The 27,725-nt window shown below is 39.6% G+C and overlaps 1 protein-coding gene across 1 annotated transcript in view; it reads right to left on the bottom strand.

Moving 5' to 3' along the window:
* The window catches only part of LOC140373463 (myelin basic protein-like), a 39,979-nt gene that overhangs the window by 5,555 nt on the left and 6,699 nt on the right, over positions 1-27,725 (bottom strand). The window contains exons 2-3 of the mRNA XM_072459964.1: positions 21,817-21,875; positions 10,811-10,865 (exon numbers count right to left, since the gene is read on the bottom strand). Coding sequence (XP_072316065.1) covers positions 10,811-10,865; positions 21,817-21,861 — 100 coding nt within the window. The 5' untranslated portion in view covers positions 21,862-21,875. The remainder of the gene's footprint in view (positions 1-10,810; positions 10,866-21,816; positions 21,876-27,725) is intronic.

The following is a 27,725-nucleotide window of genomic DNA, read 5'->3' as shown; positions in this document are numbered from 1 at the left end:
TTGTCAAGTGTGCAAGACGCAGGTAAAACTCGCCTCAGCAGCCGTCCCAACTCAAGTCTGACGTCTGGAACCATTTCGGATTCAAAACAACAAAGGACAAAGAGCCGGATAAAACCAAAGTGGTTTGCAAAATCTGCGAAGCGGAGATCAGTTATTGTAGAAATACTACAAACCTCAGAAACCACTTGACCAGGTATCACACTATGCTAAAGTTAGCTTCCGACAACAAGCCGTCTGGAGCAAAACAAATGAAACTGAGGGAATCACTAACCTTACCAGCCGATTCTCCGCTGGTTATAAAGATAACAGAGGCCATCGCAACTTTTGCCTGCACAGATTTACGCTCGTACTCGGTAGTGCAAAACGAAGGCTTCAATGCGCTAGATCCACAATGTGCAACGTAAACATCTGACAGAAAGTCAGATCCCCATGATGTACACGTGTGTGAAAGACGCCATCCTAACGAAAATGCAGTCTGCAGAGAGTCGGCATAACTTGTGACACCTGGACATCACGGTCAACACAGTCGTACCTGACGGTGACCTGACGAGCCAAACCGCTAATAATATAGCAAATATGTTGACGGGGGCCATACAGGAGTGGGGGGCCATACAGGAGGCTGACCAGCAAAGACCCAGCAGTCGTCAGGGACAACGCTGCAAATAATGTTTGGTGCAGTGGAGATAATGCAGCTGATGCACGTCAAACACACTGAACTGAGCCTCACAAGCAGGTCTAAAAACTACTTTATATTTCAAAATTGCACTTTTGAGACTTGAGACAGTTTTGTTTACAGCTGAAGTTTAAACTGTCCAATTTACAAGTTTGCACTTAAAACCTGTTTATGGTGAAAAGAAAAAATAAAGTACCTTTGTATTTTATAACACAGTTGAGCCATTTTCATTATTTAAGAGCAGATTGAGTTGAATCGAATCGAATTGAATCGAGATTAATCGATACAGGACATTATGAATCGAATCGATTTAGGAAATTGGCCATGATACCCAACCCTACTGACAATGAAAAAAAGAAAACCAGATCGACATATAAGTATGCAAGCTGTGGGCTCAGTCTCCTCATTTTCCCTCCTCTTCTTCTGATGTGAAGAGGATGTGTAACCGTGCATCTGGGACAACAATAAAGATAACAGTGGGCTGAAGCACGGGAAGCATTTTTCTGAAAAGCCATCCATAGATATGTGGCTGTGCACCAAAACTCCCACTAGGCCCCTTGCAATTCTTCTTCAGGCCAAATCTGAAGCACCCACCAGCTCGGGCCGAACAGCCCCAGTCTCTGTCTCCAGCCCCATCTGGCATTCAGGACATTGTTCTGGACCAGATAAGGGCCACAGAAGAGTCACTCCATACTTGTAACACAAGACCCGTCCATGACCTTTGAGTTGAGATATGCATTGATTCAGGGATGACAATATAAATAAATGACACATACAGTAGCTTTCCAACTTAAGAAATCAAATAAAAAGGAGGGGAGAACGTTTCAGATTGCAATGATAAGGTGACAAAGCAGTGCACGTCCGATAGATAAGCACCCACCCCGCTGAGACAGGTAAGTCAACCCAGATGAACGTTGCAAACGTAACAAAGGGAATTGTAGAGGGTCTAACGGCACCAAGCGACAAATCTGTCTTGATTTATTGATTGACCTTTTATGGGAAAAAGACATGCATATGTTTTACCAAAAAGTATCAAAACATCCCTAATACTCCTTTCAACAAAATGGGAAGGTTGATGTTTTTTAATATCTAAAAAGAAATAGAACATAAATCAAGGTAAAACTCTTGTAATGTATACTTTGTTGTATGCATTTAGTAAAAATAATAATAATAATATTTAAAAAAAAAATCTGTGAGATAAATCTTATTTTCAGTTACGTTTTTAATAATTGACAATGTGGAAACCATTGGTTCTCAAACTTTTCACACCATGTACCACCTAATGTACCACCTGAAGGAGCAGTACCACAGTTTGAGAAGCACTGACATAGACACTCATTTTGAATTTGTTTTATCAATGGAAGGCATATTCAAACTGTATAAGATAAGATAAGATAAGATATTCCTTTATTGTCCCACATGGGGAAATTTCATTGGTGCAACGCAGGTAGATACAGAGGTAGATACAGAAGAAGAAGAAAAAAAACTATGAGGATTGTTTTAAACAGCAGCTGTCACTGGTGACTTTGATTAAAATTGATTTAATTCGTACTTGTCCAAAGTGTGCAAGATAGTATTATTTTGGCCACATTGCCCAGCTCTGCTGTAGCTGGTCCCATTAAGATCAGGCCAAAGCTTTGCATGTATCCCACAGCTGTCAGCAGATCCGACAGTCCCACCAAGTATGATAGATTTGATTCCTGTTCACTGGGACCACACTGCAGCACTCAGCTTTCCTTCGGTTTGTTTGTTTCCAGATCTTCAGCTCTTCTTGACAGTTTTGTATTAAAATGTATAACTCTGCTTTGAACAAACAAGGTTGATTGATGCAGTTTGAATACGATAAGGAAACTTGGAGTTGTAAAAGTATTTCAGAAAAAGGCCAAAGTTTTGATAAAAAAGTTTAAACCACAGCCAACTTTCTACACTGAATAATTCAGACTGTTTTTGAATTCCTTGGTTAAAGAAGATGCATTGGGCTTTTGTCTGTAATGTACTTGTGTAATCTAACACCTGTGGTTTGCTTACTACTTAAAAACTGAGCTGCTGACTTCCACCTGCTCCATTATGTTATGTCGGTCCAAAGTCAAAACCACCTTTAAATGACCTCTTAGTAGCACCAAAGAAAGTCAGTGTCTCACGTTTTGAGAGCCAAGATTGTGTCTATTGTATCTTTGAAATGGAAGACAGAAAGGGCCTCTATTGAGGAAGGCCCCATGTTCACCAAAAACAAGAGCCTCATATCTGACTATATTGAAGTTTAAAGTAAAAAATAGGGCTTTGAACTCCGTCCCGTTCTTTTCAATTGGAATATTTTCTGAGATTCATTTTAGAGACAGACAGACAAGTTTTCAGAGAGCAACAATCTTAGCAGTACAAAGTCAGTGGTTCAAATAAATTCACAACAATATTTTCTAAATGACTGTGATAAAACAGGCCTCGTGTGGACATGCTCACGCTTGGCATCAGTGGCTTATGTCACTTGTGAAAAGTTTCAACAAAAAACATTGAAGTTTGTCTTCTTTTGTATGCGTTTCAGCCTTTCAATTTCAATATCAGACTGGTCCTTGAAATAAATCAGTGTCTCAGAAAAGAGTTGTTTTCAATTATTCATCATTCATTCATCTTCTTCCATTAATGCAACTAGGGGCCCAGCCAAGTGTGGACACAGACACATTTTTCATAGTTAGGAGGGAGCAGAGGGGAATTCAAATTAACAACGTTTAAACATGCAGGGACTCAAATCCATAAAAACTATGGACAGAATTTCTAGGCACAGTCAGGGGTCGGAGGGTGTCCGGTTTGGGGACCACAGGATCTCATCTCTGCTGTTTTCAGACGATGTTGTCCTGATGACTCCATCAAACCCGGACCTGCAACATGCACTGGGACGGTTTGCAGCCGAGTGTGAAGCGGCTGGGATGAGAATCAGCACCTCCAAATCCGAGGCCATGGTTCTCGACCGGAGAAAGGTGGCTTGCCCTCTTCAGGTGGGTGGGGGGTCGTTGCCTCAAGTGGAGGAGTTCAAGTATCTCGGGGACTTGTTCACGAGTGAGGGAAGGATGGAGCGTGAGATCGACAGGCGGATCGGTGCATTGGACTGTTGTGGTAAAGAAGGAGCCAAAAGGCAAAGCTCTCGATTTACCGGTTAATCTACGTTCCTACCCTCACCTATGGTCATGAGCTTTGGGTAGTGACCGAAAGGACAAGATCGCGGATACAAGCGGTCGAAATGAGTTTCCTCCGCCGTGTGGCTGGGCGCTCCCTTAGAGATAAGGTGAGGAGCTCGGTCACACGGGAGGATCTCAGAGTAGAGCCGCTGCTCCTCCATGTCGAGAGGAGCCAGCTGAGGTGGCTCAGGCATCTGTTCCGGATGCCTCCTGGGCGCCTCCCTCGGGAGGTGTTTCGGGCATGTCCCCCCGGGAAGAGGCCCCGGGGAAGACCCAGGACACGCTGGAGGGACTAGGTCTCTCGGCTGGCCTGGGAACGCCTCGGGATCCCCCCGGAGGAGTTAGAGGAAGTGTCTGGGGAGTAGGAAGTCTGGGAGTCCCTGCTTGGACAGCTGCCCCTGCTATCCGGCCCCGGATAAGAGGAAGAAGATGGATGGATGGATGGGAACTCAAATCCCCAAGTGCTACAGGAGACATATCCTAACTAGGGCTGAGTATAGTTAGATTTTTTTCCGATACCAGTGCTTTAATACCTGCTTTTCAATATCCGTTCCTGAACAGTTGTTTTTTGTGTGCCTGCATTCTTTTATAATGTAAATGAATGGCCAAAATAGGGGAAAAAATATTTTTTCCAACATTTTAAATCACGTTAACTGTGTTAAATCTTATTAAAAAATATTAAAATTAAAACAAACACACTTTACGCTTTAACTACACGTTTACCTGAACGAGGAGGAGGATTGTGACGAAGATTGGAAAGTATTTTCCTTTTGCCTGCAACAAACTGTTTGGCTGCATCGTCTCACGATTATGGACGCATTTACTTTAAGATTACACTTTTACCTGGACGATGCTTATGGCAACATTTGGATAATCTGTTTGGCTTCACATGCAAACTGTGGGACTGATTTATTACGATGCACATCACAGGCTTCCGACACAAGGCTGAACACTGTATTTTCTGGATATCAGCTATTTCTTCAGCTCTTCTGTTTACAGGTAAAATGATACACTGTGCTATGTTTGAACATGGAAAACTATGATCTGTCGGCACAGTTTGTTCATTGATGCAGATATTTATAGACAAGGAACCGAAAGTTGGCACTGAAAAAACTTTTTTTTCTTTGGGTACCAGCACTTCATGGGCATAAAGACACAGTTCCAAGTTGGAACTGATCAAAGATTTTTTGATCAGTTCCAACTTGGAACTGTGTCTTTATGCCCAACCACACTACCAAGAATCATTTCAACCCATTTGGGATTGTTGGAAATATGAAAAATTCACTGGAGGATATAATAGTAGTTTGCCAAGTGACAGAACTGAAAATAAAAAACAATATCTTCTTGCCATAATCAAGGAGAACTGCTAGTCCCCTACCCTACCTTAAATAGAAAATAAATAGAATTAAGATAAAGCCATCAAAATAAGCAGCAATAATCCAAAACTCTTCACGTCAGGCTTGCACTGACAGTCCCAAGCTTATCTAAATGGAAAACCCAACAGCTGCTGTAAACCAAAATGTGCCTAATTAACACTTATTCATCAGCTATTGTAATGTTGTGATGATCGCATACATATTTAACAACTCAAGACAAATCATTTTTCATTTGGTCCCGAAAGGTGTTCTTGGGTGACGATGATGGAATAGTTTGCCTTCTGCATTAAGATAGTATGTAAGAAGCATCTGCCCATCTTGCACAGAATGACCTCTAAAGAGCCACAGTGGTGACAAGCCAGCCACGACAGACATGATCTGATGCCAAGTGTGAAATGTAATCTAATCTATGGCCGAATGTGGGCGCTGTCAGGATAAAACATGTAATGACACTTGTTGCTTTAAGAGGAGTTTGTCGTTTGTCGCTGAGGGGAAATGGCTTGAGTTCATCTTGTCTGACATCTGAGAACAGTTTCCAGGGTAGTGCTTTTTGTTCTCTGTTGGCTTCTCCTCGCTGCCTCCCCACCGGACTCTCATAGCTATAGAGCCAGCTGCTGCGACACGCACACACTCGCTGATTGTCCTGCCAGATGGTCCGACGCCGATGACGTAGCGGTCCTCTTGAACTCATCGTCATGCGTCAAACTTTGCACATTTGTAAAGTGTTGTAAATAAAATGCAGAAGGTAATGATCAAGGCAGGTCAACGTGTGAGATCAGAGAAAAAAACGTTGATTTAAGACCGAAGACAACGGTGCAGTGATGAATATTGCCCTTTAACAATCAAAGCTTTTGATATGGAGTTGGGGGTGGAAAGTTGGCAGTACCAGGGCCCGTACTGGCCAGTGACAGCCACAGCAACAGAGACAAGTAACTGTCTCAGCTGTTACACTCGGACATGCAAAAGAAAAACTGAAGAACTGAAATGGAGGGTGAAAACCACGACCTGTTTACAATGTATCCTGAATTATATTTGAAAGGCCGATGTAGAATGTCACAGAACTTTGCTTTGCCTGTTCCGCAATCATATAGATCACTTATTTGTATATTTATAGCTCAAAAATACCATGAAAAAACATACAGTGAGGGTGCATACAAACATTTTACATACTGTATTTTCATGACTGTAAGTCACACCTTTTTTCATAGTTTTGGCCGGGGTGCGACTTATACTTATAATTATACTTATATCTTATACTCCGGAGCAACTTATATGTGATATTATTTGTTATTTTCACACTTGCAACCTTTTTTCATACTCCAGTGCAACTTATATATGTTTTTTTCTTCTCTATTATGCATTTTTTGGCTGGTGCGACTTATAGTCCGGAAAATACAAGTACATGACTTTTCACGTTAAAGTGTTAATTATTTTCTCATGTAATAAAGTAAAATCTGTTTTGCCCCAGCACAGATATATTGCAAAAGCATCTATTCAGGGGATCTCATCAAATCACAGAGCGGTTTAATCATGTGGACTGCTGCCAAGAGTTTAAATGAACTAGTTCTGTTTTTCATGTTTTTAAGACTGTAAAAATCAGATACAGCGTCTTTAAGTTTGTTGAAATACTGTGGAACATCAAAGGCAAAGTCTCCAGGAAGACAAGCAGGGAGAGTACCCTCAGAAAAAAAGTTACATTATGTACTTTTAACTCTGCTTGTGATTGGCAAAGATATTTAGTTATGTTTGAAGGATCTAATCATAAACTTTAAATAAAAACTGCGTTTGCTTTCTGGCATTCTTATTCTAAAATCCATAAAACTTCCCGATAAGGAGTAAATCATTTCTGATTATTGAATTAGTGAATGCAGAATGCAGATATTAAGCTTTTGGACTCACTTCATCCAATGTTACGCTCTTACAAGACATTTCTATCATTGTATGGCAAACCTTGACACACTCTTCAATAGCAGCAATAACACCTCCTTCTCAAATTCCTGTCAACTGTTGCCCCAGTCTCAGTTGCTTTTCCTATCAAGATTCCAGCCAAGATCTCTAGGATCTTTGTCTGGGCGTGGTCCATAATAGAAAAGATTTGAAGTTTGTCATTTAGACAATCTTGGAATCAAGATGATCGGCTCATCTGAAAGACATTATCAATATGAAATATTTACTAATATACTAATATAATACTTTTTTTAAATATATTTTAGACATATATATATATATATAATATATATATATATAATATAATTATATATATATTATATATATATATATATATATATATATATATAATATAATTATATATAATTATATATATATATATATATAATATAAAATAATATATATAATATACATATTTAATGATGTTATGTTATGTTTATGTCTTATTAAAAAACAATAAAGATGGCTATTACTTTTAATTTCCGGAATATACACAATACTGACTTTTAAACACTTTAATTTAACAAAAAATAGTCACATTTCTAAGCATGTTGTTGACAATTAGAAATGACTTAATGTGGATCTTGATTAAAATCTGATTAAACAGCAATAGTGGATAGGAAGAGGGTCTGCTGTTCTGGGCGGAAGCCTGCTGCGGGCCAGGAAAGGTAATGGACGCGTAATGGGCTTTTAACTGCCACAAAGCTGACAGTGGTGTTTGCCCTTCAGTGGAAAAGTAGAGCAAACAGGAAGTGGTGCACGGAGACATCCCCGGACGGACTCCGACAAAGGACATCTCCTCTAAAGCACCTCGGACTCGACATCATAAAACGTTTACGCCGCTCAATTTGTTTGAAATCTCTCTTATTTGGTTTGGAGCTCGCGCCCTGAATCGACCAAATGGTGTTAAATTAGCTAGGCTTCTAAATGTACCCTTCAGAACGGCAGTGTTCCACCTGTGAGATTAACAAAGTGATAAGAACATTGACTTTTTTCACCTTGTGACTGGGTCAGCCAGTTAAACATTAAGCATTGGAGCAAGACTTGCACTAATGCAGACAGTGGTACATTTACATCAAGGAACTTAACTAGAATAATCAGATAACCCAATCATTAGATCATATTTTCATCAAAAACACATAGTGACATTTAGTGTCTGTTGGATTTTTAACCACTGTTAAAATAACTCTCTCAATCTTTAAAATTTTCTCTTTTAATTATTGTAAAATTACTCACAACAAATGCAACTTTTTTCAATAATCTGAAACCAGATAATGATCAGATTTTTAGTGTGCACTATATTGTAAGCACAAAATGTATAGTAGTAATAATAGTCAAGAGGTTGAAGACGGGAGGTCCTGTGAAGCGTTGACAGCGTGACATCTCTCTGACTTACAGGGCAGAACATAAATGAATGTAAAGAGCCACTATTATTAACCTCTATAAGTCACAGTCACATATGCTCTGGTGTTTCCCATCAGGCCTTAGAAAGCGACTCCGCTGGCAGAGGGACATGGTGGAAGTATGTCAAAGCTGGATTGCCTAAACCTGCACCATGCTGTTCAACAAAGGGAGCATTAGCTACATTGATTGACAAACAGATCAATTTCAGGGAGACTAGAAGCTAAAACTTTTCGTGATAAGCGCTAACTGCTCGGTAAACACATCCAGGCACTAAGAACAGATAACATCGAGCTAAGCTGAGGTGACATCAATAGACAAGACATAACCTTGGCCATGCAGACTACAGTGTAATTACTATAACAAACTAAATGGTGGCTGATTGAATGGATCGCAGTGTTAAATCATTAGCATTGTTCAGTATGTGTATTGTATTTGTGGACTGGTTTGAAATGAGCACCACTGATTAATTGGGTATTGATTGCTGAGCTGAGAAACTAGGCCAACTTGGAATAGGAACAATGTATACTTTTACTGAAGTGGTTGAAAACCTTAACATATTGTTAACGTTTAATCAGACACAAGAAGTAACATGCAAGGAGCTAGTGAAAGGAACAGAGCACAAAGCATGAGAAAAATCAAAAGGGAAAAATGTACAATCACGTACTCTTTTTAATACCCACATAGTGACCTTCATAATTTGCAGCTTTAGTTAATTAAATTAAAACAACATTATTTAATTATTATGTGCAAACAGTGACTTGGCCTTAGTTCAAAGATAACTGAATTAATTAAAGATTAAGCAGTTTGTAAAAAAGACTACTGTTCTTTTGTACTTTAAGCCGCTACTTTATTCCCCACACTTTGAACCCTGCAGTCATTACAACGGCGCATTTAATTTCTAGATTTTACTGGCAAACAGCCACCAGGGGGCACTCTAGCAGGAAGCGCAAGCATTTGACACATTGTAGAAGAATACATGAGCGGACACATCGTATCTATATCTATATTTGAAGCTTCAAAACCCTGTGTGTTTTATTACAATCCAACTGATTCACTGAGAAATGAGTTTCATTAGACCCACAGAGCAGCAGAACGCAGGTGCACCACGAGACCCAAAAAGATGCATCACTACCGTTAGTGTTATGTTACAACGTGGGCACCTGCGGCTTGTAGTCAGGTGCAGCCTGTATATGTACAAGCTCTATTTTCTTCGTAAATTTGCTGTGCTGCGTTCCTTTTATTCAGGAGCGAAAAGTACAGAAAATCAAATGTGTGAACAGTGTCCTAAAGGGCACTGTTCAAGTTTTGTGGATAAATAAAGGAAACTGACAAAAGGTAGAAACATTGTGGTGTGCTAAAGTTTCAACCTCTGTAATGTATAAAGTGTCATTACATTGTGCAGACACAAGCTTTGGGAGAACAACATGCCAAATAGAAGATATTGCAACAAGGGAAGTCACAACCTTCTCATTTATAGGGTTTTTAGATGTAAATCATGAACCGGGTACTACACTCTCCACATGTCTAATTCTTCTTACCTGCACCGTGGCACAATGTAAGATTACATTTGGTCATGAATGGCCAGCCGTTGCTCAGTCTTTGAAGCATAGCACAGAGTTCTCTGGCACAGATCCAACAGCTGGCAGGAAGGCAACGTATAGTGAAATACAGCGATCGGTTGATAGTACGCACCAGAAGGAAGTTCTTTGCTTCAACCTTGGTCTAGGCTTAGAGCAAGTCTTAACCAAACTCTGTCAGCCGGATTAGAGGTATACATTTTCGTGCTGCAGTGGAATTCATGATTATGTCGAGCATCTAATATATTATGCATGCACTTATCTACACTACAGCATCTGCAGAGCTGTTTTAATCAGTTCCATTGCCCAGTCTTTTGATTTTCTTAAGATTAGGGACAGAATGTGTTACATTTTTTACTAGCCGACCTCAAAGTGACCTACATTTATTGTGCAATGGACTCTGCCCTCCTCTGCTGAGGCGCAGTATTGCAAAGGCTACATGCTGTTGTTGACCAATGGACACTACATTACTGTGGGGGAACCGTCTAAAATGTTTCTTCTGACAGACTTGTGTAATGATTGCTATTAAAAGACCAATAAACAACCATGTACCATCATTAACCCCTGATTTAACCTTTAACTAACTAAATTGCAGAGATGTCCATAAAACATATTGTCAGTAGTTCCTTTAAATGTGGTGATGTAAATGTTGTGTGAGCTTACCAAAGACTTCATCAGCCTCCAGTTCTGTGGTGTTGGCTGCATTGGGTTCAGGTGCCTGTGGTGGGAAAACAAAAATAGGTGAAGCTCTCAGGTGCCATGGTAACAAAGCAAAGGACAAGCCAGCACTGGGAGAAACAAACAGGAACTAAGCACCTTTGGTCATGACTGGTGCTAGAAGATTATTAAAATGTTTTCAGCGTTTATCAGTCCATTCTCGGGGCATGGTTAGAAAACTATTTCAGCGTTTGTCTTGTAATGGATTTTGTTGCCAATAACATGGGCCTATTTTCAGCACCAATATCGAGTAATGGGCTGATCATCTTAAAGAAGACAATCTATTCTTTAACTGCATGTATTATAGTTACATATAGTGACAGCTTGATAATAAAAAGAGCTCCATTGAATTCTGGTGGAAAACAACAGCTCGTTGTCCCCCAGTCTGCTTATGTCTCTCTCTAACGCCTTGTCTACACTCAACATGGGGCGGGTTCGGCACATGTTTCTTGCAGACAGCCTGTCACTCCAATTACTGTGTACGGCAGTGCGTATCCGAGTACAGGAGTGCAGGTTTATATGATAAAACAAAACAGAGAAGCACTAGTTGAATTACTTATAAACCTCTCCAGACTGCTGTGATGTCTAGGACAAGGAATCTGCAGACCCGCTCCTCCTAAGCGTAACAGCAAACATTGATTTAGTGGCTATAGGATTACCAGTGGGATCTGCACAGGTCCCGAACTGCACCCGACTTGCATCAAGGGTGGACCTATGATTATGAAGCCTTTTGTCCATTGTGAACCTGGATGAAATGCTATATATATTTAAGAAGGAGGAGGGCAGGCTGGCTTTGTGAGGGCGGACCAGTCGGCTTTGTCATCAAAAAAGCTGTGCACGTGTTTGAGATATTCAAGGGTTTGTGAGAGCTACAAGTTAGAGCCTTTAATGATTAAAAATATTACGTCATATATATTTTAGGGTCAAATCTGCTGATTTCAATGATTTCACAATTCCACAATCTCCATGCTTTGCCTAAAGAGTTCTTGCTCCTCTGATCTGATCTGTCTGGTTTGAAATGGTGTGACAGAATAATCTTGAGGAGAGACAACCCTCTCTTGATATAAAACCCCTAATTTAAAATTTACATTTAAATTGCTTTTACAGCAACTTTAGGTCACTTTTTCTGCGCTCAACGTTTAAAACTTTAAATTGTGTTTTACTTTGCTTTGACAAGAATGGATAATGCAACTTTGACTCTGTGGGTGGCGCTGAAGTGGACATAGTGGGTGCAATCAAGTTTTATCCTTCATCACAAGATGAATTTGAATGGCGAAATAATTTTGAACTTTTAACAAAACACACATGTCAATACCATAAAAAGAGAAGTTAAAGCCGTTCAGAAATCTTCACTGTGAGCAGTGCTTTAAAAACCTAAATTACAGATTTGAGATAAATATATTAAAACAATATTGTATTTGTATTGTATTAATTGATATTCACTTTTCACGTTTACATAAAATAGAAGAGCGATCCTCTAAGGCTCATCCTTAAAGGTTCAAATTGACAGAATTAACTTTTAGTCAGATAATTACTGTAAAAATGTGATTTTCATTTGTTACAAATTCTGCCCAGAGTGCTCATTTCAAGCAATTTAATAAGACTGAAATGTGAACTGAGAATAATACAAGAATCCCATGAATTTCGGAACATATTTGTATAGGTACAGTTAAAGGTACAACAAGATTGTAATAGAAATATTTCTTCTTTGCAGAGGACATTGTATTATCTAAATAATTCCAGCTTTTGCAGTTTAATAATGTTGCCAACTCAAATAGAGAGATATTGTGCAGCCCTAGTGAGCAGTGAGAAGGCAAATAGCCCCAGGTGCTTTGTGTGCAATAAAACCCTCTGGCTTCCCGTAGGCAGATCATGTGCACAAGAAATAACAACGTTTCAAATAGCCTAGACTCAAATTCACCAGTCTGATTCTCCAAACTCCCACACCTAAAGCTGAGGGCCTCCTCTGACCTTTAGACAAAAACACAGAGAAAGGGTAACCACTCGGAAGGAACAGAAAATGTGAAAATGGAAAGCTACCTGTAATTGAAAGCCCTAAGAGCGGAGGTCGACCACACTAAGAACAGAGTCCACTTTTAGTTTGAAACCCAATGTATGAAGCAGCATTTCCACTACCAAAGTACTAATAGATTTCACTCGGTTCAATCCAGATGTAGACTTGATTTGGTCATGTTCTAGTCTTTGTTGTTCCTGGTTCAGCCCTTTTTGATGTGGTGTTTGTGCACTGAACTAATCCGTCACTATGTATTGACCAATTTATGTAACAAAGAGTCTAAAGGTCTAAAGGAAACCAATTGTTGACTAGTAAAACACTTGGTCATGAACTGGATTGCACTGCTATCTCTCCCTCCATTGCAAAAATAACTTTATCAATAAGCAATCAATAATGAGAATCAGATGTTATGTTGTACTCAGTGTGGACAGAAAGAATTCGTCTTATCCGTCTAGTAACGTCATCCCCAAGTCTGAGTTTTAAAGGACCATTGTTCAGACTTAAAGTATATCATTCCATCAGCATGACCGCTCTACGTACAACCTCTCTGTGCACCTGTTCTCTGCTATAACCAGCAAGCTCTAGAATGAACTTACATTACTACAAAACTCATTACCAATCTGTTAAAAAGGACTGAAAGGACAAGTTCAAACTAGGGTTGTTCATGGTAACCAGTTAACCGTCAGTAAGTGCTGAACCGAGCGCGCTGGTTCTTTACATTTTGCCTTGTTTTCTACTTAAAATTACACAATTGCACAAGCAGATGGCGCTCACATGCCCTCATACAATAGTGACATCTCACTCTGAGGGGGAAAAAAGTTAGCTGAAACCCTGGGGGCACATCCATTTGAGGGGGCGTGAGACATTTGGAGAAATGTCCTCTCATCACGCGCACAAAGCAGTCTGTGTGTGAAGGTCATGGACCCGTCGTGGTAAAAGTGATCCACAGAGACCGAGAATCACGCAAGTGCATCTTCTCCTTGGATCGCCTCATTCCCTGCAGTGAAGCGCCAATTCTGCCCTGTCCCACTGCAGACAGGTGACTGCCCTGCCCTGTCTGCGCACATGAGAAGAGACGGATGGACAGGCTCATATATTTGTAGAGCAATGAGCTGTGTTGTGTAATTTCTTCAGCTTCATGCACAAACTAAACTAAAAAGAGTCACAGTCTGTGAATGAAACTGAAAATAAATACCTAAATACTGTAATTTAAATCATACTTTATAATTTCTTGAAGCTGTGGGGCGTGGACAAATCTTTTATCTCCTAAGGGGGGCACATCAGAAAAGGTTTCAGAAGCTGGGATAGGGTATTGCTACAATAAACCTGTCGTGAGTCGGCCCCTGTGGCCTGTCCATTGGAACAGCAGCGAAACAAATCCTCTGCAGTGCTCCTTTCAGCTCTCTTAAGAACAACTTTTAAATCTTAAGCTTCAGCTGAAACAGTTCTCACTCTGATTGGTCAGAACGGATGTAACTAGCCGCTAAAGGCTAAACTGGGGACATGCACTGGCGAGCACGGCCCATTGACTTGGATAAACCATCATCTCGCTCCCTGTGGGCATGGTTGAAACGCCAAAACAGTGGATTTAACAGCTAGCATAAAGACTGAGCAAACCTGTGTGATACTACAGTTTTAATGGACACAAATGAATCACACATGGTTTATTTAACATGGATTTCCTGTTAGTGAAGAAAGCAGACTGGATTATTTGCTTTTTGCATCAGATAGAAAACTAACTACCGTAAACTACTAAGCGGTAGGCGGCTAACATCAGTGATTTACAACCTGACTCTTGAATGAAGAGTGCTTTATTAATCATCACTACAACAGAGCGTGAAAAACATTTATTGGGCTTTTATTCAGTCGTGTGTAGTTCAAAGTTCTGTTGTGTTTATTCTCGAGACGCACTGTGGTCTGATTATGACTCGATGTGACCTTATTATTGACCGCAAAGAACTTTCTCTGTCGCTGGTCCCAGACTCTGGAACAACCTTTCCCCTGACATGCGCATCATCAGACTTTAGTCTTTTTAAATCTAGGCTCAAAACATATTTATTCAGACTAGCTTTTAACACTAATGAGGCAACACTTAATTTTGTACAGTTTTGTTTTGTATGATTTTGACACTGTAGCACTTTGGTCGCCTTGAGTGTTGTAAGGGGTCTATAGAGGGTCTAACAGGGTCTATAAATACAAGTGGATTGATTGATTGATTGATTGATTGATTGATTGATTGAGTAGTGTGTAAAGTTTTAAAAGTACATGCAGGTGAGGCTCTCCCACATACTCTTGTGGCTTTTGAGTAGAAGCGCTTTTGTGGGCAAAATTCTTCATCATGGAACACGACGTGGGCGTGTGTTCAGGCTCTACAGCCACACAGCATGTAGTAATGTTGTTGGTCTGATTTCACAGGGGAATTCTCTATTTGGGATTCACTGAACTGGAGTTAACTCTGTGCTTGCACCAGTTAGGCATTGCATTGTGAACACCTGTCTGATGCACCGCTCCATATGCTATAAACCTCCTATTAGACAAAGAATTGCATTGAGTCAGCCCTTATGCGCCTTGTGGTTCACCGTCTCTGAATAGCTCATCTATCAGTATTTGGCCCTTATCGAACTAATAGAATCCTTGCAATGACCAATTTTGCCACAGGGAGAAAATGTAATACAAAATGTATTCCTTTAAGCACGCACTCAAAGAGAAGTTGAAATCTGGCCCAGCTTCAAAGTGTGTGAGGTTTGCAGCATCAGGATGAAACACATAATTACTATTACTTAATAACTACAACCATTTGAACTAAACCAACTATATATATTCACAGGGACTGTGAACATATATAAAATATATGAATTGCTCTGCTTCATGTATCCCCTGCGCCATGTTGAGCAGCCACAAACACAGGGATTTCAACAGAGAAATAATGAATAAATCCTTTCTTCTGGCAAAAGCCGGACATTATGCCTCAGGCAGATCCAATCTGTGGCCTTGTGTGAAATAGATCTGCAGGGATTAAAATGGAAAATAACAATCTAAAAAAATACAATAAACAATTTGCCCTGTTAGACCATAGCTATTATGGCTTTCTTTTATTCTTTAATCTTGGTAATCTATTTTTCTTTTTCTTTTTTTCCTGCTTTGTCCGAGTAATAAAATCTCTTTTCTCAGCTCATGGCATGTTTTGGAGTCTGTGTATTGACCAGTTAATGATTACTTGATTATTTAATTAGTTAACAACTATTTCTATAATTGATTAGTTGCAAATAATTTATTGACTTGTTGCAGCTTTTGTGGCCCGTATGCTTTATTGACAGGAAAGTACAGATTTAAATGGGGGATGAGAGAGAGGGGAGGACATACAGTAAACTCGGCTGCACATGGAGCCCGGCATACGTGTGCTGTGTATTAACCACTTTACCACCGTGTGATATGTACTTGATATTGAATTTTGCTTGGTAATCATGATTGAATAGACCCTTTTTCATTAATTTTGGTCATATAGGGTCTAGTTCTTAAAGATTGTTGTTGCTGTTTTGTTTCAACTATAATGTTCAACACAAACATTTTCATTATTTTAAGAATCATAATAGAAATGAAATTGAATGTAGGTCCTGAATCATTACACCTCTGTTACTTTATGAAAGCACAGGAGTAGGCCAGGCTCAGATCTCACAGACCACTGATGTTCTTGGGCAGGAGCTGTCAAAGTGACACTCCTACTCAACACCGGCTTCATAAATCACCTCTAGTTAAACTCAACTTCAACCTAGACAGTGTGCCGAGACACCTTACACTCACATCATGTCTTTATTAAGTAACATCCCACGGTGGCATACTAATAGGATTGTAGTTGACTAAAGGAATTCTTGGTCAAATAAAGTCAGCTCTAAGAATTATAAGGATCTAGGGCTGTTGTGGAATTTCTCTTCTAATATCAAGAAATAAAGTAAAACAATAGAACATAGTGAGTCTTCAATTTCATCAGAATAACTTTCCCTATTAGAGCTCATTCTGTCTCACCGTCCTTCTGTCGCTACACTGATCTGGTCTGGCCCCATCCAGAGTCATTTTATAGATTACAAGTCAAGCATGTGGTCACATGACCTACTTCGATAGAAGAATTCTTTTCACATCCTAATGTTCTCCTGAAACGATGCCTTAGTGTCAAGATCAATACTAGGCAGGATGGGGCATCCTGGGCACCCCAGGGTGTTCCCCATGCAGATTGAAAGAAGCCTCTGATCAAAGGCACGTCCTGTGGGGCTTGGTGAAATCTCTGATCAAAGGATTCACAGCACAGGCCCGTAGTTATCAGTTATCTGCTGATCAATAAAGTGCAAATGACATTTTTCCACAACAGTGCAAAAACAAGTACAGAGAAGTACTAGTGAACAGCATCTTCAAAAAAAAGGCAGATTTTACTGTCCAGTCACTCCCAAAACTACAGAAATTCACTTTATGCCTTCTCTTTTCTGCTGTTGTGCAGATAGGTCCTTCATTTGGTCAAGTAAGGCTACATCGACCAAGTCATTGAATAAACGCCAAGAAGTGATAGAGACAAAATAGCATCTCTCGCCTGTGCCACTGCCAGACAAACACAGCCAGCTCAGCTCTTGTTAACGTGGCAAATAAGGTACATTACTCCCTACAATGGAAGCATAGTCACACTGGACTAGACTTGAATGCACATACAATTACAACGTCTTAGGATTCCTGTCCCCGGGTCTCAGCTCCCATTCTGATAACTGTAACTTATCTTTATCTTCACGTCTCTTCTCTCAACTCTCAGGCCAACCTTTTTCCATAACATCAGTATCAGTATCGGCCTGAAATTTCCATATCAGTGACTTCAATGAAAGATAGCCCTATAACTTAGAAAAACAATGTGACTTTCTTTTTACAGTTAATGTATTGGGGTGACTTTGTGCTCTTGTCACGCTCCACCTCCACTCAGGCCTTTGATCCCATTGGGGGCCCGAGCAGTGGATGAGCTGAAGTGTAGGCACAGCCTTCTCTCGGGAGGCAAACTGCATGAGGAGTGTGATTTGGACACCTATGAAAGGCCTGGGTGATTTGAGACAATCAAAGGAATCCTTGCTTTCCTCCCCGTCTGCTGCCGAGTGGTGATGTGTACTCGTCTATGCCCTTCAGAGCTCCACTCTGCACTTTAAAGATGGAAGACAAGAAAAAAAAAACACTCTTTAAAGATGGAAGATAAAAGAACACTCTTTATCTTGACTTTTTAACTCAGATTAGATGGGATTCTGAAGCTGCAAATTGTGAGTGTGCTTTGAGAAACGGAGTTAAAAAACAGCAGTTGTTTTTTCTTTCCTGTCGACAAGAACACGAGGGAGTGCTCCGACACTGTTTGGCTGCCACAATACACAGCACTCTCTCAGTGATACAAAGGCAATACGACCGAAAAAGCTACTTTTTAATTTGAAAACACAGTCACGGCACATATGAAAATCCACAGTGGGGTTTTCTTTGTTCTATTTCAGTCTTCTACAGCAACAACTCAGCCCTCCGAACGTATAATCAAAAATAAAAGCTGCATACATACAGACAATCTTAATTAATTGAATCACTTTCATTAGCAATCATGCACATTAAGTTCCCAAAGGATTGAGAGATTAGAGAAATAAAACAATGCTCAATTTAATGCATTCCACACTGTACATTTAGTGACACAGGAAAAGTAAGGCGTTTTGCAGAGTCCATTGACAGACTGCACCCGCACAGCTCTAAAGAGGTTCTATAAATACAAAGCAACCGATGCTCAAGGTGCGCTCAGCTCCGCCTTTGAACTGATGGATGTTTATGCTTGGTTTGATTTTTTGCCGAATAAGCAACAGTGAAAAATCTCCAACACGCCAAAGGCCTTACTACGGATGAAAAATGTCATTACTGTTCTGTAAGAAAGCTGAAAAATTGGGAGTAAAATATGTCTTTAGTCGCATGTTATTTGGTGTTCTATTCTTGGTACCCGGGTATCCATTAAAGGTGAATTTTCCCAGCGCTACTACTAAAGGAACCCAAATGAGCCACAGCTACATGTCATTCAACATCATTATTCAGTCGTCATTCAAAACCACTGGGACTTGGATTGGGCTCACTACTCCTAAACACAAACCTGCCTCCATCTGTCACGCTCTGCTCCAGCTTGACTGTTCCTATGACAACCAGCTGTTATGCCAGACCTTTTAAATTGACTCTGATTGTTCGCCTAAAGACAGAGAAAAGGACATGTAGGTCTAGGGATTGTGGGACACAACATATTGAAGTTTTCTAGGCCTGGCATGCTATGGTCAGGTGGACAAATGTGCAATTTTAGATTTCACTTAAGTTACAAAACTAATTCAAATGAGACAATGATCCTTTCTTCCTATTCTTTTCTCAGCACTTTCTTGCGTACAGTGTATCCGGGATGTATTCACAGTGCTTCACTTTTCCCACATTTTGTTGTGTTGCAGCCTTATTCCAAAATTGATTAAATTCATTATCTGTCTCTAAATATTACAAACAATTAATAATAAAAACTAAAAACAAAAAGCACTTGTACAAAAGTATTCAGTGTTTGCCTTGACACTCAAAATTGAGCTCAGGTACATTGTTTTTCTACTGACCATCCTAGAGATGCTTCTACAACTTGATTGGAGTCCATCTGGGGAACATTCAGTTGATTGGACATGATTTGGAAAATAACACACTGGCCTTCAAAAGGTCTCACAGTTAACAGTGCATGTAAGAGCACAGACCAAGCCATTTTTTCTGTAGACCTCCGAGACAGGATTGTATCAAGGCACAGGTCTAGGGAAGGGCACAGAAACATTTCTGCAGCATTGAATTAGCACAGTGGCCTCCAACATCTGTAAATGGAAAAAGTTAGGAACCACCAAGAAGCTTCTTCTAGCTGGGCCCGGCTCATCCCCTGGACAGTACCATCCCTACAGTGAAGCCTGGTGGTGGCACCATCATGCTGTGGGAGCGGTTTTCAGCAGCAGGAACAGGGAGACAAGTCAGGATCAACAGAAAGATGAATGCAGCAATGTACAGAGACATCCTTGATGAAAAGCTGCTCCAGAGCGCTCTGGAACTCGGACTGGGGTGAAGGTTCATGTTCCAACAAGACAACGACCCTGAGCACAGCCAGGTTAACAGAGGAGTGGCTACAGGACAACTCTGTGAATGTCCTTGAGTGGCCCAGCCAGAGCCCAGACTTGAATCCGATCAAAAATCTCTGGAGGGATCTGAAAATGGCTGTGGACCGACGCTCTCCATCCAACCTAAGGAAGCTTGAGAGGTTTTGCAAAAATAAATGGGAAAAACTGCCACAAAATAAGTGTGCCAAGGTTGTAGCATACTCAAAAAGACAAGAGGCTGTAATTAGTGCTTGTCAAAACACAATATGTGCATATGTGCTTTTTTTTTTTTTATAAAGTTGAGTCAAATAATGAATACAATTTATTTTGGAATATTGCTGTTACATAACATAATGTGGGAAAAGTGAAGCTCCGTGAATACTTCCCGGATGCACTGTGTATTGATCTCTTTGTGAAACTCTAGACTGCATTTCAAATTGAGTTACACAAAAGTTACAAAGCACAAATATTACAACGGCATCATGCTCAGATACTACCTCTATCTTTTCTTCATACTGAGCTTGAAGGTATCGGAAACAAATGAGGCGTGTACTGCACTTATGTCCTTCCTGCTCTTCAGCTTGATCCGTAACGCACCAGAGTTTCCACTTCCACACACATCCACATACCCAGGTGCACACTGCAGCCCACAGCCACTGATGAGCTCTTTTATCTGTCTTATATCTTTGCCTTTTTTCTCTTTTTACTCTCCTGTGCTGGGTTAGGAAAGCTGACAACAATCCGGCAACCTCAAATTTGATTGCAGCCTCTGGGCTAATGGGCAAACTCATTATAATTATATATATATATATATATATATATATATATATATATATTGGCAGTCACTTAGAAAAGCTGTGACAAAAGGAGATTGCGCAAGGCTAGGTTAATTGCATGAAGCCATTAAAACGCACATTACCATCACGGTTTAAGTCCAGATCGCTCGCACCGAGCAGGGATGGAGAGTCATTACAGTGTTAAAAGAAGAACACTCTGTCTGCTCTGCAAAGATATAGTTTTTTTTTCAGGTTTTAATATAGTTTTGTGTTAACAGATAAATTCCTGTTACAATATCATCTCTTGTATATTATATATATATATATATATATATATATATATATCGACATAGACATTACAGACAGCCATTCACTCTCACATTCATTCACTAGGGCCAATTTAGAGTCACCAATTTTACCTAAGTCATGCATGTCTTTGGACGGTGGGAGGAGCCGGAGAACCCGGATAGAACCCACGGTAACACGGGGAGGACATGCAGACTCCACCCAGAGAGATCATGTGATGTTGGTCTGGTCCGGGAATCGAACCCATAAAATATATATATATATATACATATATATATATATATATATATATATATATATACACATATATATATATGTATAGATATATATATATATATATACATATATATATATTATATATATAATATACAAGAGATGCTATTGTAACAGGAATTTATCTGTGAGCAGTTATCATCAACAACATTAAAAATACTTGTGTGCAATAAAGAGAAAACAGAATTAAAAGTCGATATCTAGGTACTTGGAATTTTCTTATACAAGTGTTAGATTTGAGACCTCAGCAATGTTCCTCACTCCAAGTAATACATCAAACCAAGTGCAGAAGTTGTATGACCTGCTTATGGCTGGGTCTATAGTCCAGCTGATAAAGGCCAGTGGGAAAAAACAAATCAAATTCTCATAACAGATAATAAAAGAGAAAGCGTTGACATACCATCAGCTTGAGGGCTATTTTTCAGTGTGTAGTCTTACCTTAGTGTCCATAGTAGTTTCCCTCTTTCCTAGATGTTGGCCCATGCTGCAGACAGAGACTGCAAGAGAGCAAAGACAGTCCATGAGAAGTATGTTTAACAGCATTGCAGCTGCAGCACGGCTCGTTATCTGAGCAAACGCAGCTTGGGAGAAAGTGTAATAATAGTGAATTATTCAGTGTTGGATTTGAAGAATGTTTTCCTCATATTGATTGATGTAGATTTTATTTAATTTTGTCTTATTGAAAACAAACGTAAAAAGTATTTCAATATTAATGACCTGAACATAACCGCATAGGTTTGCTGAGGTCTGGCTGTGGAGCTCTTGATTAAAAAGACCTGAGCATATCATTGACAATTAAAGATAAATGAACATCAACCTCAATACAAATTTGAATTGTTGCACAGCCCTATTTTAAAGCCCTTTTGATATATTGATTTGTTTCACTTATTCATAGGGCTGGGGGTTATGCAAAAAAAAGCAGACAATTTTCCTTCAATTCAATACTTATTTGCCATATTTTCCACTTTTTTCATAGTTTTGGCCGGGGTGCGACTTATACTCCAGAGCGACTTATATGTGATATTATTCATTTTTTTCACACCGACAACCGCAAAGGGGCGCTCTAGGCTCTAAGCGACACAGAAGAAGAATCTGCACTTCCTCTACCTCCAGAGTTTGGAGAGTTGTTTAGAAGTGGAAGAAGCGAAGAAGAAGAATTCAATGGATTTAGTGATTTGGGGTAATACTGATGCAAACTTGTTAGCATGTTCTTTATGCTATAGTTATCTGAATAACTGTTAATATGTTACGTTTACATACCAGACACTTACGACAGTTCATTGTCTGTGCGTCATGTAGCTGAAGGTGTTACGTTAGCCTACGTACACCTATTCACCAGGTTCTTTAATCTGTTGTTATTTTAAATTACATAACAAGATGAAATGTCTGTTCTTGGTCTTGGATTTTTACCAAATAATGCAATTTATACTCCAGTGCGACTTATATATGTTTTTTTCTTCTCTATAATGCATTTTTTTGGCTAGTGCGACTTAATAGTCCGGAAAATACGGTACAAATCATAAACAATAAAGACTTAATTATGGCCATATAACACACATTACCGGTATAAGTTACAGTTCTTTGTCCAAACCACATTTTTAACTGAGAGAGGGTTGACAGCAGACCTCTTGATTAAAAAGACCCAAACTGAATCGCAATCTTGATTTAAAAAAATCTATTCATTGCACAGCAGTATTGAAAACAGCATTACAATGCAGCCCGGTGGTCCTCCCTGCTCTCTCAACCCCATTTCACACTGAGCTGTCCTGTCTAGTAAAGCTTACTGGCCAAAAGAATCCTTAAAAAACAAATAAACAGTGTTACAAAATCTGACTGTCCCTGACATAACCATTGACTTAACAACGGAAGCATGAAGTCACCTCATTCAGATCTATTAATATAAAACTATTTATTCAGACTGATGTAGATTCTCAACTTTATTAACAATAACAAAAGGATAAACCTCGATTTATTCTACTATGCACACACTCACAAAGAAAGGTCATATGGAGGACATTTGCTACAGTATAAAAGGCATAATATGTGTATATATTAGAACAATTAAAAAATAATACCATTTTCCCTCAATTTCCGTCCCATTGGAATTAAACAGTTTGACTTATTTTCATACCAAATGCAAATGTCTTCTTAAACCAGAAAAGAACAGCTCAGCTCAGACAGAAGGCTGTTATATGAAAAAGATAAAATGACCATAACAATAGTCTATTTTGCACCACCATGATATTTTCCACATCTATTGTATCCAGTGGGGGATATTTCTGAAGCAACATTTGACAATTACGAGCTTGGTACCCGGGTGCCAGGCAATCAACCTTTCAGTTCAAATCTTTGTCCAGTCAAATGGAGCCGTGACAATTTTGAATTGCAACTGATGAGTTGGTATACAGCAGCAGAGGGGAAAGTTATTATCCTATTTTCCAATTCAATAAAAATAACTTTTTTCTGCCCAAAGGGAACGTTTGTTATGTAATATATTATATTTTCATGAAGGATGGCTTCAGAAAACATGTTTCTTGTTAAATTAAAAATGCAGTGGCACACAACAATATACAGATATTACAGGTTTGGATCTGCAGAGATCCCAGACCTATAACTATGGTGTGAGTAATTCAGAAAATGTTTATTTAGTCAAAATGTACATCAAACAGGTCAAATCCCTGCCTTTCAGAATCAATATCTTTGTTCACTGGGGGAGTCTCCTTTGAATGATCGCAGCATGGATTTCTCAAGCTTCGACTTTGATTCAGCCGACACTTTCTTCCCTCAAAGCTAATCAAACAGAGAGGACTATGTTACTAAAAAAGTCATGGAACTTTAAGAAAGTTTATAGGACTTTCCCTTCAATGTTTCAAATGCATTCAATGCTTCCAGTAATATGGTTATGAGAGGCTAACTCCACAACCAAAGAGAGATAAACTGTGTCTGATCACCTAGTACACTTAACACACACCTGTAGGAAACAAAACCTAGCCTCTTTATTAAGTGAAAAAAGCAGATTTAAATTAACTATTCATTCGATGTCTGAGTATGTTACAAAATAGATTGTTATGCAAATCCCAAGACAGTGAGTCATTTTACATTGCCTACAACAAGTTACTTGGAGCCAAAATATTGAAAATCATGGTAACGGTGACTTTGGCTAACACTTTTCTAGTAAACACAATGGGTCTGGTGAGGTGGAGTAAAAGGTTACACATGTTTCCATAGTGAATACAGATTAACCGTGGGGGAAGTGCGATTACGTGCATTGTTCCCTGAAACGGGAACAAAAAGGGGAAGCGTGTTTACACAGAGCTGCTGCTTTTTAAACCACACACTCAGCGTGACAACCAGAGACAAAAAAAATATTACCTTTAAGCTGCTTGAACGTTTGAAGGTTGAATACCAAAACTGCAAGAACACATCTTAAACAGGCTGACAGTATAACTGCAGGAAAAAGGACGCGGACACCTTATACAAGTTTCTCCTCAAAGGCCAGTCTCATCTCACTCATCAGACAAGCAATTGTCCTCAAGTGCTATCCTGTCGAGTGGTTCAGATCTCTTATTGGCCAAACTAGTAACATTTTGCAGGTTCAATCAGGTCTGAAATGTAAAAGTAATCACGGATGTTCACACTGAAGAGGGAGGGTTGTCTCACACTCTCAATGAGTGCATGTATTGTCTCCTTAATTGGATTACCAACCATCCAGTCATCATCCATAGCTACAGCGCGCTGCTCATCTCTACAGCGTGGGTTTACGCAATTGGCACTGTCTCTTAAAAGATATCTCATAATCTAAGAGGATATAGGTTTTACAATGGTGTAGTGCTAATAAATATTGGTTCTCAAGTTATGTGTTCTCAATTGAAGATTTCATGCTAGTTCATTACATGTACGAATACATAGGTCTATATTAGAGAAGGTTTTATTGTGTGCGGGAGCAATTGTTTTGGAGATATGAAAAATAAGAATATCAAGAATGGGCCATTAGGCCCAGTGGGCGGCGGGTGCAAAAGACAACTAGTGCATCACTGCATCACTACCACATTTATTTATGTGTAAATATCTCATGTTACAACGTGGGCACCAGCGGCTTATTGACCGGTGTGGCCCATATATGTACAATTTATTTTTTCTTTGTAAATTTAAGTATGGTACCTCCTTTTTCGTTTTTGTGTATTTGAGTTTGCAGAATGTCATTCATCAGCACTGAAGAGGGATGGGGAGAACAGTATTCACAGCAGCTGCACAGGTCTAAAACCATGACTATTTTATTAGACCTGAGGGGCTCATCCACCAGGATTTTAAAATGCTGCTGGTTTTTAAGAGAATATTACAAGCACTTCTTTAGGGGCGCTTTTCTTGATTAAAAAGGTTATCATCAGCCATAAAACACTTATATGATATATTACAGCTGCCAGACTACGAGAGCACCTCTGATGTCTCTGTCCCGACAGGGTTACAGTAAAGTCTTTGAAATGACTGTGCAACTCCCAACAGAGCAGCTGTGTCAGAATCACGCTCTGACCCAAGTGTAACCACTCTGCTGCCCCACTGAGAAAAAGGGAACTGATGGTTCTCTCTTAATAATCGAGCCAATTTATATGACACATTGTCATGACAGACAGAGGCCTTGGAGTAACAAGACCTAAGTTTTCCACTAACTGTAGGTAGGCAAAATGCTCCAAGGAAAATGTATTATTTCAGTTAATAATGATAAAAATGTCTGCTCAAAGTACAATCTGCACTTTTTGACTATCAGATCAGTTTGCCTTGGAGCTCTTCTGCATCTGTTATTTTCAATGGCGACGTGCGTTTTCCATGCCCTTAGATTTGGGTCCGAAGGCAGGTGTCTGCTACGCCACTGAAACACAACAAATGTTCTCACAATAAATATAATCTACATTTTACCTCAATTATACTTTATAACCATAAAAAATATGTCAGCTAGCCAAAAAAAAGCCATGTTTGTGGTGCAGTTAGACGTCTTGAAAGCTAGAAGAGCCCCTCCCCTCAAATGGCCTCTGTCACTTTGGACAGTGGAAACACTTTTCAGAGCGTACCAATTCCCTCCATATCATATCCCCCATGGAAAAACAGCTTATTAGTCATTCACCTTTCAGACTGGTATTATTACCTCTTCGACCACCTCCAAACACTCCCTCAGCTTGTGTTCTCGAGGCACAGTGGAAACATGGACCTAGCACCCACTTTGCAAAATCATAAATAATCCCCAATTAGTCAACATTATTTAGACACAGTTAAAAGGAACAGCTATTGCTCTGTAAATGTTTGTACTCAATGTGTTAATTAATCTGAATGTGTAAGTTATATGCTTTATCCAGCGCTGCTCTTTCACAATACGACCAAAATACATCTATAAATTCTCTCAAACAATCACTGGACTCCAAACCAAAATATTTGAAAAGCCTTTGTTTATAAATTTTGTGAATGTACACTCAATACAATCTGAACCCAGCAGTTGCTCCGCTTTAACGGCCAATCAGCCAAACAGCAGCTGAGTTGACAAAAGCCTGGATACTGCAGAGCCACAGTGGGATGGCGGGGCTGAATAAGAGCCTGTGCAACTCCAGCGCATTGCACAATACAAACTGCTATCCTTGTGAAGACATGCAAGAGAACGGCTGTTGCGAAATGGAGAGAGAGGCTTGGGCAGAGGAAGAGAAGGCGGGTGTGACTCTACGCAGAAGTAGCAGCTCTTAAACTTTTTAACTGAAACTTTTCACAAACAGGGTTCACAAGCTCAATTAAATGATCAACGATTTTTCCCATGAAGCTAGACAATTATTTAAAATGATTTTGAAAGACCAGAACGATTTAGTCTATTAAAAAATGGCTTATTGAATTGGAAAAAGAACAAATGATTAACTTGGGGAGTGGATTGGTAGAACAATGCAGAGCACACACAACACTGTGCCCTGGGACTTAACCATTGCCCAGATTGTGCCCTCCCTGTCTAAGTCCCATAATGGATTTGATGGTAAAAAAAAAAAAAGGTATGATCATATTAGAAATGTCTTTGAACTAGACAACTATCACTAAACAACCAAAATCATACCACATCTAGTAATAAGCAGGGATTTTACTTTATAAATCCCTTCCATTTTTTTCTGCATGGAAAATACAGAAGAACAGGACCATAAAATCTCACAACAAGTCAAAGCACGACCTACACTTTCACATGTAGCAGCCTGGGGGCTCTCCAGGTCTCTCAAAACAGACGGTGAGGAGCTCATTCGATGTGAACACACTGCATGTCGACATTCTGACAAACCTACCTAAGCCCTTTTCGAACAGTTGATAGAAGAGGTTTTCTTCCGACA

This window comes from Eucyclogobius newberryi, unplaced genomic scaffold (assembly GCF_026437365.1).
Source record: "Eucyclogobius newberryi isolate DKJ021-1_F unplaced genomic scaffold, fEucNew1.0.hap1 SCAF_3, whole genome shotgun sequence".
In the NCBI taxonomy this organism is placed as follows: domain Eukaryota; kingdom Metazoa; phylum Chordata; class Actinopteri; order Gobiiformes; family Gobiidae; genus Eucyclogobius; species Eucyclogobius newberryi.
This window is presented reverse-complemented; position numbering and strand designations above follow the sequence as displayed.